At 42.9% G+C, this 11,887-nt stretch overlaps 1 protein-coding gene across 2 annotated transcripts in view; it reads right to left on the bottom strand.

The window, feature by feature from the left end:
- The window catches only part of LRP6 (low density lipoprotein receptor-related protein 6), a 158,874-nt gene extending 147,737 nt beyond the window's left edge, over nucleotides 1-11,137 (bottom strand). For both annotated transcript variants that reach the window (XM_011993647.1, XM_011993648.1), the window contains exon 1: nucleotides 10,950-11,137. In XM_011993647.1, coding sequence (XP_011849037.1) covers nucleotides 10,950-11,004 — 55 coding nt within the window. In that variant the 5' untranslated portion in view covers nucleotides 11,005-11,137. The remainder of the gene's footprint in view (nucleotides 1-10,949) is intronic.
- Nucleotides 11,138-11,887: the final 750 nt, after the last annotated feature.

Raw genomic sequence — 11,887 nt, 5'->3', positions numbered from 1 at the left:
GTGTTAGCCAGGATGGTCTCGATCTCCTGACCTCGTGATCCGCCTGTCTCGGCCTCCCAAAGTGCTGGGATTACAGGCTTGAGCCACCGCGCCCGGCCTCAAGAGGCATTTTAAAGTCCAATCATATTTCTTAAAAAAACTTTCAGCAAGGCAGTATTAAAAGACCTATTATATGATAGATTACTATTCTTGCTACACCTATGTAAATAATCAGGTCAAATCTAATGAGATCAACTTCTCAATGACTCTTATTGCATTGTCAACAGTGACTGATTTTGTTTTAAACAACAGGGGGACTGACCAGTGCTCATCACAATTGCCCATTACTTACTCATTGACTTGGCTTGAATAAACTTTAGTCAGGATTCCCTTCTCCCCACAAATTCCTAAACTTTGGCTTGCCCTAAGTTTAAGAAAGTAAATGCACAACTTCTTCCCTCATTCTGACCATCAGCTGACCGCAGAAAAAATAAATAAATAAACAAAATGCTTTCCAGTTAAACAGTCCTGGTCATGCAATCTGCTCACCCCTACCTATTTGGCCCACGCTCCCACAAAGTTCCTGCAAGCCCTGCCTACCTCTCCTTTCTATAAAAGAAAAGCCTTTTTTGGTTTGATTTTGAAATGTGTTGCAGATCCTGTAGTGAGCACGTGCTTCTACTGCAAAAATTCTTTCAAATAAAGTCTTCCCTTACCTAAGTCTAGCTTTGTTTTTGCTTTTTGGGTTTGGTCACTTTTTTTTTTTTTTTTTTTTTTTTTGAGACAGAGTCTCACTCTGTCACCCAGGCTGGAGTGCAGTGGCACGATCTTGGCTCACTACAACCTCCGCCTCCCGGGTTCAAGCGATTCTTTCTCCTCGGCCTCTCAAGTAGCTGGGATTATAGACACCACCAGGCCTGGCTAATTTTTTTTGTATTTTTTTGTAGAGATTAGGTTTCACTGTGTTGTCCAGGCTGGTCTCAAACTCCTAAGCTCAAGCGATACTCTGCCATACCCTTCCAAAGTGCTGCGATTACAGGTGTGAGTCACTGCACCTTGGCCTCAGCTTTGTTTTTATTTACAGTGTAAGTACTATCACAAACTACCTATTGGCAAATGCCAAAGTTTACATTAATATGTATTTCTCTTTATCAAAGTCATCAGTATCTCTTTCAAAACCACAATAAGGCCCAGGTAAAGTCAGGTACATACAAAAAGTCCTGCATGTAAAATTACTGTCCAGAGTACAAACACTCTGGCCTTAGTCATTCATCTTTCTGATTTATAAAACAAAGGAGTTGGCCCAGGTCATTTCTAATACTCCTTCTATTTTCTTACTCTAGATATGAATTTAGAAAAAAGATTTAACTGTGACAGGACAACTAACAGGGCTATACAGAAACACAAGATACTGATGAACTATTTAGTGCTTCTCCAGCAGAAAAATGGGAACTTAAAGTATTTTTTAGACCAGGCACAGTGGCTCATGACTGTAATCCCAACACTTTGGGAGGCAGCGGCAGGTGGATCACTGAGTCTAGGAGTTCAAGGCCAGCCTGAGTAACGTGGTGAAACCCTATCTCTACAAACAATACAAAAACTTAGGTGGGAGGATAGGATCACCTGAGCCTGGGAAGGTCCAGGCTGCAGTGAGCAATGATCGCGCCACTGCACTCCAGCCTGGGTGACAGAGACCCCCGCTTAAAACAAACATAGGCCACAGTGATGGCTCATGCCCGTAATCCCAGCACTTTGGAAGGCTGAGGCGGGCAGATCATTTGAGGTCAGGAGTTCGAGACCAGCCTGACCAACATGGCCAAATCCCGTCTCTACTAAAAATACAAAAATTAGCCAGCATGGTGGCACACACCTGTAGTCCCAGTTACTCAGGAGGCTGAGGCACGAGAATCACTTGAACCCGGGAAACGGAGTTTGCAGTGAGCGGAGACTGTGCCACTGTACTCCTGCTTGGGTGATGAAGCAAGACTCTGTTTCAAAAAAAACATATTTTTTAACATATATTTCAGTAACTTCAAAAGTTGAGATTCAGAAGTAATTTCTCAAGGTAAAGACTCCAATAATCAAATCCACACTCATTTGAAAGTATTTAATATATCTATACAATGGAATATTACTCAGCCATTAAAAGGAATGAAGTACTGACACATGCAACATGAATGAACCCTGAAAATGTGCTAAGTGATGGAAGTTAGACACAAAAGGCCACAGATTTTATTCCATTTATATGAAATATTCAGAGTAGGCAAATTCATAGAGACAGCAAGTAAATTCATGGTTACCACAGGCTGAGGAAAGGGAGAAATGGGAAGTGTATGCATTTTCAGGGAGCGAGGGATAAGCATTCTGGAATGAGACAGTGGTGATGTTGTACAACCCTGTGACTATACTGAAAGTCACTGAATTAGACATTGTACAATGGAAATTTTTACTGTATGTGAATTATATCTCCAAAAAACTTGGTTTAAAAAAGTACTTGATAGGCCTGGTGCGGTGGCTCACGCCTGTAATCCCAGCACTTTGCGAGGCCAAGGCAGGTGGATCACGAGGTCAGGAGATCGAGATCATCCTGGCAAACACGGTGAAACCCTATCTATACTAAAAAAATACAAAAAAAATTAGCCAGGGGTAGTGGCAGGCACCTGTAGTCCCAGCTACTCGGGAGGCTGAGGTGGGAGAATCGCGTGAACCTGAGAGGCAGAGCTTGCAGTGAGCCCAGATCGCACCACTGCACTCCAAAGCAAGACTCCGTCTCAAGAAGAAAAAAAAAAAGTACTTGATAGAAGGGGCTTAATGGAAAAAAAAAAAAAAAAAGAAAAGAAAAGAAAGAAAAAAGTACTTGAGGCCAGGCATGGTGGCTCATGCCTGTAATTCCAGCACTTTGGGAAACCAAGGCGGGAGGATCGCGTGAGCCCAGGAATTTAAGACCAGTCTGAGCAACACAGTAAGACCCTGTCTCTCTAAAAAAAAAAAAAAAACATTAAAAATGAACTGGGTGTGGCAGCACGTGCCTGTAGTCCCAGCTACTCGGGAGGCTGAGGCAAGAGGATCTCCTGAGCCCAGGAGGTCCAGTCTGCAGTGAGCCGTGATAGCATCGCACCACACTCCAGCCTAGAAAACACAGTGAGACCCTGTCTCTAAAAAAAAAAAATAACTAATTATATTAATGCAATAATTATATCCTGAAACCAGAAAACTCATTATGTAATCCACACCTTGAATTCAACCTCAGACAAGGACATGTTGATTTTTTTTTAGTAGTCTATTTAATATATCTAATCTGTGCTAAGAAATCTTTATTTATTTTGAAAGACAGGGTTTTGTCTGTCATATGGAGTACAGTGGCATGATCACAGCTCACTGTAGCCTTGAATTCCTGGGCTCAAGCGATCCTCCTGCCTCAGCCTTCTAAGCAGCTGGAACTACAAGCATGTGCCATCATGACCAGCTAATTTTTTAATTTTTTTATAGAAATGGAGGTCTTGCTATGTTTCCCAGGCTGGTCTTGAACTCCTGACCTCAAGTGATCCTCTCGCCTTGGCCTCCCAAAGAGATGGGCTCACACTGAGCCACCATGACCCAGACTAAGAAATCTTTGTAATCGTTACAAATTTATAACTTAACTATAGCTAATGAACGACTGAGACAAAACACAAAATGACATTCCAAATAAACGTCATAAAAATTCACATCTTTTTATATTACTTTAAATGTAAAATTTACAGTGCTCAGTATGTGCAAACCTCTGGTACACGGCGCATATAAAGGGGAAAAACATCTTTTCTTCAAAAACTTTCCATCAAAAGCTATTTCTGCATTAGCATAGATCTAGAATGTTACAAATAAAGACAATATAATGCACAGCTAAGAATTCAAGGTAATGAAGTTCACTTGTCACCTTTCTCAGACTTGCACAATATAGTATCTTTAAGCTGGATACATGGATATATAGTACTTAAATTATACCTACCAATAAAGCTAGTCAATAGTGAGGAAGACTCCTATCCCTGTAATCCTTTACTTATAGTTTGGGTCTAGGAGTGATAAAACAATGACTAAAACCATTAGAGAAAAATAGCCTCCCAGTCAAACATATATAATTTGATAAAGGTAGGCTTCCAATATTTGGGTGACTATTTTCCCGGGGGAAAAAAAAGACGACAGCTGGGTGCAGCAGCTCATGCCTGTAATCCCAGCACTTTGGAAGGCCAAAGCAAGTGGATCCCCTGAGGTCAGGAGTTCGAGACCAGCCTGGCCAATATGGTGAAACCCCATCTCTATTAAAAACACAAAAATTAGGTAGGCATGATAGTGGGCACTTGTAATCCCAGTTACTTGGGAGGCTGAGGCAATCACTTGAACCCAGGAGGCAGAGGTCGCAATGAGCTAAGATCATGCCACAGCACTCCAGCCTGGGTGACAGAGCGAGACTCCATCTATTAAAAAAAAAAAAAAAAAAAAAAAGACTACTGCTTGGCATGTTATTGAGTCTCATCAATAACTTTAGGCCTGGTGTTAATAACTTACATAACTTAATGTAGTTTTTTGACTGAAAATATAATTTCATTTTGTATCCCCAATCTCCTCCTGAAATTAGTTCCAAAATATATAAGCACTTATACGTGGCCCTTCCAAGCAAGATATTACAGAAACTACAAGTTATGATACTGCTAAAAGGATCACAGTATCAAAGAATCAATAATCTTCACCAGAGTCCAAGCACATTTTAATATTTTCTAGCATCACACCCAAACAGCTTGAACCTTTAGTGAGAATACTCACTGCCACAAATAACACGAACAGCTTGAGAAACAAAAGCACATATGAATAATACCAAATAACCTTGTTTCCTTGTATTAATGTACTGACAAACTGTATTTTAAGACAAATAATTTTAAGAGCAAACAACCTGTTCTTATGTATATTTGACTAAATTTCAAAGTTATTCATATAAAAGTGTTTTATTCACTGAAGTGACGCTTACTTTACAGAAGATAAACACCCTTATCCAAAGCAAAAACATGCAGTGCAGAAACTCAGTATAGTATCCAGCCACTCCACAGAAAAAAATCCACCGAATAATTGTTGTGAACAAATAACGCAATTTCTCAATTAGATGTCTTGATAAAATTATTTTGCCCATCCTTAACTCTTTAATAAGTATCACAATCATTTGAACTGTCTATTCCCTAGCTTATTTACAATAATCATCACCTAAAATAGTTAAGGCTGCAATCCTTTAGAAAATAAATTTAGTAAGTAATTGTCATTCCGTTTTATATCAAAACAGAAACTGTCATAAGTAAAAGTATTTCATGGAGCTTTTATTTCAGTTGCAGAAGAATCAAAAAAATTCCAAAACCACTGGCCTAAAACTATTAACTGCCAACAACAGTGCCTGGGACACAGCAGACACTTAAAATGTTTTACTAGTCTTTCCAGAGCATAATGTTTCTTTTAATTTGGCCATCTTAATAAAAGCAACCATTTATTCAATGTCTACTATTGACTGTGTGCTGTACTACCCCTTCACAAACATTTCATCAGTTCTCACGAAGCCTTGTAAGTTATAACCCCACCTAACAGGAAAGGAAATAACTTGTCCAAAGGAACACAGAGTGGCAGAAGAGTTTAACTTCTGTTTAACAACAAGTCCCGTATTTCTACTATAGTACCTTCTATATAGTCTTCTCTAAGTATAAACTTTCAATAGAATTTCTATAATGAAAATGATCTTTCTCAGAGTAGTCACACGTGGCCTAAATAGCACTAAACATTGTTTTTCCAGTATGCTCAAAATATTTAAACAAAAAATATACGGTCTCATAAAATATTTCCATTAATATATCCCTTCCCAGAATCCCCTTTGATATTTAAACAGTCTTTTCTGACAGCCAAAGCATATAGAAGGACACAGTAGTTGAGTACAGCAAATAGAAAAACTTCCAATTAAAGCAAAGGAAAAAAATCTCTTAAAAACTGAACCACAGGAAATCACTATTAGCCCTTCTGATAACAAGCTAAAACCTTAAAACTTAATAACCCGACAAATTATCTAGCCAAATGAGCAAACCTGAAGCAGGTAAGTAAATAGGGATGACAGTAACAAATTAATTTATATGAAATTGTCAACAAATATTAACGTAATACTTGACAAGTTTGGAAAATAATAGGTTAAACAAAGTTAAAACCATTCTCTTTACCTCAGGACTTTTCAGAACCCTTAATGTGTTAACACGAATTCTAATCTCCAAATAAAGTATACAGATTACACAAGGCTACAAAGCAAATTCAGAACCATAACTTAATTCTCCTGATTCCCACTCCAAAATTTGTTCTACTTCCCCAAGACTTTATAATACCTGATTTTAAAGGAAGAAAAGGATCACTTCTATAGAAATACAAGATGCGAAACATTAGTGGTTTGTTCCAACAATATTTACCACCAGCCCACCAAAACAAAAAAAAGTAACAAATAATTTTTATATAACAAGCCTCCTCAAAAAAAGCTAAGAAGGCCAGGCGCGGTGGCTCACGCCTGCAATCCCAACACTTTGGGAGGCAGAGGTGGGTGGATCAACTGAGGTTAGGAGTTCGAAACCAACCTAACCAATAGGTGAAACCCCATCTCTACTAAAAATACAAAAATTAGGCCGGGCGCGGTGGGATCACATTTGTAATCCCAGCACTTTGGGAGATCAAGGTGGGTGGATAACTTGAGGTCAGGAGTTCAAGACCAGCCTGACCAATATTGCAAAACCCCATCTCTACTAAAAATATAAAAATTATCCAGGCATGGTGGTGTGCACCTGCGGTCCCAGCTACTCAGGAGGCTGAAACAGGAGAACTGCTTGAACCCAGGAGGCAGAGGTTGCAGTGAGCTGACATCATGCCATTGCACTCCAGCCTGGGCGACAGGGTAAGACATCATCTTAAAAAAAAAAAAAAAAAATACAAAAATTAGTCAGGCATGGTGGCAGGCGCCTGTAGTCTCAGCTACTCAGGAGGCTGAGACAGGAGAATCGCTTGAACCCAAGAGGCGGAGATTGCAGTGAGCCGAGATCATGCGCACTGCACTTCAGCCTGAGCGACAGAGTAAGACTCCGTCTAAAAAAAAAAAAAAAAAAGCTAAGAAATAGTATTTCACAGATTACACACACCGATGGTATTCCAAAACCTATATTCTTATCAAAAATACTTCCTGTAGAAAATCAGATATTATTTTTTCTAATCAGTACCTGAATGGAACTAAGAGAATAGTAGGATGGCAACCTAAACCGTGAGGCCCATTAGATTAGGGAACACGTTTGTTTTGCTCACCATTAGTACCAGAGGCTGATATATAGGAGGTATTCCACACATATTTGCTAAAGAATGAGTAATAAATCCCTGCCCTATCTTTAATTAACCTACCTTTATTAAATTACAGTGATCTCTGAATCTGAGTTTCCCCACTTACAAATAAAGTGGTGAGGCTCAAATGACCAAGATCCCTTTCACTTTTAAGAACGTGTGAATCTGGCTGGGCACAGTGGCTCACGCCTGTAATCCCAGCACTTTGGGAGGCCGAGGCAGGTGGATCACCAGGTCAGATAGAGACTATCCTGGCTAACACAGTGAAACCCCGTCTCTACTAAAAAATACAAAAAAATTAGCCAGGGGTGGTGGCAGATGCCTGTAGTCCCAGCTACTCAGGAGGCTGAGGCAGGAGAATGGCTTGAACCCAGGAGGTGGAGCTTGCAGTGAGCTGAGATCGCGCCACTGCACTTCAACCTGGCCAACAGAGCGAGACTCCATCTCAAAAAAATAAATAAAGAATGTGTGAATCTGCACCTGTAATTCCAGAACTTTGAGAGGTGGAGGTGGGAGGATCACTTGAGCCCAGGAGTTTAAGACCATCCTGGGCAACATAGCAAGACCCTGGCTCTATAAAAATTTAGAAGTTAGCCAAGTGTTATGTCACACAACTGTGGTCCCAGCTACTTGGGAGGTTGAGGTGGGAGGATCACATGAGCACAGGAGGTCCAGGTTGCAGTGAGCAGTGATCATGCCACTGCACTCCAGCCTAGGCAACAGAGCAAGACCCTACCCCAGAAAAAACAAACAAACAAACAAAAAGGCAATTCGTGAACCTGGCCAAGCATGGTGGCTCACACCTGTAATCCCAGCACCTTGAGAGGATCACTTGAGGCCAGGAGTTGGAGACCAGCCTGGGCAACATATCAAGACACCCCCACACCCACCCCATATCTACCAAAAATTTGGGGCATAGTGGCATGTGCCTGTAGTTCAGAGCTTTCGGAGGATGAAGCAGGAGGATCACTTAAGCTCAAGACTTTGAGACTGCAATGAGCTGTGATCACACCACTGCACCCCAGACTGGGTAATGAAGCAGGACTATGTCTCTTAAAAAAAAAAAAAAGAAAAGAAAAGAAAAGAAAAAATTGTGAACGTTATACAAACTAAATCTCAAATCCTGAAAGCATTTGAGGGTATGTCCTTGAACAAGCAAAAACTATAACAAAAAGTAACATTAACAAGGCACTTTATATTATTTCATTTAAAACACCCAATAACCCTGCAAACTAGTCAGGTATCATTATTCACATTTTACCAGTAAAGAAACTGAGACCTAGAGAAGTGAACTACACCAGAACCACAAAGTTATGAAGTTGTGACGCTTGGGCTTTAAATCCAAGGTTTTAGTATTGAAATTCCCCAGTCTTTATACCTTATCATGTGATGATACAGATAGGGACACAGCACTAACAGTATTTCCTGGCTTTCTGCTATTGATTCAACAGGGATACAGGACAGAAGGTCTCCCAAACTCTCACAATACCCCATCACACCCAGTCAATGTTAAACCTCCAATTCTTTGTAGGAAAAAAAAAATGATCTAAACGCAACAAATCAATCAGATTTTTCTCATTAGAGCCCATGGTTGACTACATATCTTTACTGTAACAGAGGATGACATTCTCAAAGAATGAATTCTCAATTACGAACAAAAATATTTTACATCAAAAGGCAGTTTTACTTCAAATAATATGTACTCACAGCTAAGTACAGTACTGTTACATATTAGAAGACCACCTTACACCATATTTTGCCACATTTAAAACGAGAGCTCCACTTCTGAAAACTTTGCTAGTGGAAACAAGACAATTTAAACTATTACCTCTTTCAGGTCTTGTTACATAAACAAGTGCAACCTATCTAAATTCGAATAATGAACAAACTCAGCTATGGTCTCAAAGCTAGCGTTAAAATAAACAAACGGCATTTACATCACACATTTCTCCTCCAAGAAATACAACTGGACAACCAGAAACATCCCAAGTTGTAAGTTTCCCCACGACTCTAACCGATCAGATGGTTCTCATATTTGTCAATCTTATTAACCTTATGTCTTAAATACATATTCTCATGTCAAATACAGTTGTTTCTAATAGCTATAGCAAAACCCCTTTCAATATAGTATACCATAATAAAATAAGTATATTAAACCTCTCCAGTACATAACACTTCATTAAATTTTCTGCCACAAAAATCTAATGAGCACTACCTTTTCTGGGGTTTACATGTGGGAAAACTTTGTAATATGCTTAGAGTATCAAGTGTAAGTAACATAACATGCAAACACAATGCTGCATTACTATAGAGTAACTGAACAAAGTATTTCTCCTCCTCCAAAAAAAAGTCATTCTTATCCAAAATACATATCCACAATACACACAAAAATATACACCTGTCATAGACTATTAGTTACTGTTAGTGTTCGGTAAACTTAATCAGTTTGGAGGACTTAACAAAAGTTTAGCTTGTTAACACCTAAAAATCTCCAGCGACCAGAGGTCCCACGCCTGAAAAGAACTTACCATGAACGCCGGTGAGAATTTTAACTAACCAAAACTACAAGCCACCGTATCCAAAAGCAGTACTTAAATTCCTCTGCTGGTAAAAATGCTCCACAGCCATCTCAAGTTCAACACTGAGTAGTTTGAGAAGAGCTGCCGAAGGGCCAGTCAAAAATCTTTGTGAACTGTCACAAAAGTCACAGAGCATGTGTCAGCTCTGCAGTGCAATTCAAAACATCATAGTACACTCGAATTCAAGCGATTCCCAGAGCAAATTATCTAGAACAGCCTATGCAATTTACCAAAGTGCCAAGCAGTCCCCAGGGGAGCAGAGCAAATTATCATTTTGGTCCCAGGACCGGCTCCTCTTCACACGAGGATGAATTTCCCTAGTAATGCCAACTGTACACTTGCACACTCCGAAAATAGGGGCAAGCCGTGAATACCAGAGGTTACAAGGGCAATGTTTTGTTTTATTATGGACTGAAGCTCAGAATGTCCCCAATGCTGAAACGCTCGACCTATAACCCCGGAGTCACTTTCCAACTAAGCTCTCACCCAGGATCATTATATCCCAAACGGAAGCCAATTATTACCTGTAACAAGGCCTGGAAAAAATAGTAAGAGGGCTTTAAAAGTTCAACTAAGAAACACCGAAACGGGGTGGAGAGTGGGTGGGGGGGCTTCGATGGATAAGGTCGACCTTAAAGCATCTCGGGCTCAAACATTTTAAAAGCCAAAATACGTACAAAGACCCTCTTCCCTGGAAGACCCCAGGCAGAGAGAGGCACACAGACACTCAGTCATCCCGACAGAATGGGGTGCCAAAGGTTCCCTAAGATCAGCCGCCCGGATCGAGGCTCCGATGTGTCCGGGAAAGGTCCGGGAAGCCAGGCCAGGTCCGCATTGTGGCCGGGCGGTGCGCGCAGCCCCTGCTCCCGGGCCCCTTTCTCTCCCCCTCCCCACGACCAGGCCTCTCCCTGCTCCTCTCCCCTTCTCCCTCCCTCCGTCCCTCTCCTCCCCCTAGACACAGAAAACAAGGCCACCTCCCCTCGAACCCCACCAACTTTCCAATGCCCCCACTCTTCCCACCTCTCAGGAGCACACAGAAGCTGCAGGCCAGGAGGCTCCTCAGGACGGCCCCCATCTTCCCTTCTCGCGTTCTCTTCTCTCACCGGCGAGGGGTGGCCAGAAGAGGGGGAGGCGAGGAGCCGGGGCGGCCGCCGCAGCGGCAGGGCTGCACGCTCATGCTTCCCAGCTTCCCAGCGAAAGAAGAAAGAAAGGGGCACGTCAAGGTTCCGCGCGCGCCGCCGCCGCCGCCCTCTCTATCGCGCCGCTCGGCCCCGGGCTCGCGCGACGCCAGCGTCTGCTTCCATCCCGCCACCTCCTCCCCCGGCGCCCCGCTTCCCCCGCGCAGCTCCTCATTCAGCCTCTGCCTCGCGCAGCGGCGCAGGGATACGGTCGGCACCGCCTCCTAGGATCGCCGCGGACGTGTCCCTGCGCGCAACGAGCCCCCTCCCCCGGGGCTGCCTCCCGCACGGCCAGGGAAAGGAGTCGGCAGCCGCACGTACGGCCTCTGCCTGAGACCCCGGGAGAGGTTCCGGGGTAGCTGAGGTGAACTGAGAGGGAAGTCCTCCTCCCGGTGGCGCATTCCTGCGGGATTCTTTCCCGGACCGGCCGCTTCGGCCCTCCCCGCGGAGGGCGTGAGGCGACGTCGAACAACATTGGAGCCGGCGTGGTCGGGACTACTTTCTGCGGCTCGGCCGGGCAGCCGTCTGCCCCGCTCTTTGTGCGGCCGCCGCCGGCGGGGCCAGGTGGGGATCCGGGCTTGCGCCCCCAGCCACCTGGGACTACCCAACCGCGGTGAACGCGCGGGGAGCCACGGCGGATCCGGTTGCTGGGTGATCAGCTCCGTCTTCGGGGTTGGAAATCGGTTGCAGCATCCTTTTTTTGGGAGGGGCGGAATTTTTGAACGCTGGTTACCCTGGCTTTCAACGTGGATCTGGTGAAGGATATTAAAACGCCAATTC

The sequence above is a fragment of the Mandrillus leucophaeus genome, unplaced genomic scaffold (assembly GCF_000951045.1).
Source record: "Mandrillus leucophaeus isolate KB7577 unplaced genomic scaffold, Mleu.le_1.0 Scaffold431, whole genome shotgun sequence".
In the NCBI taxonomy this organism is placed as follows: Eukaryota; Metazoa; Chordata; class Mammalia; order Primates; family Cercopithecidae; genus Mandrillus; species Mandrillus leucophaeus.
This window is presented reverse-complemented; position numbering and strand designations above follow the sequence as displayed.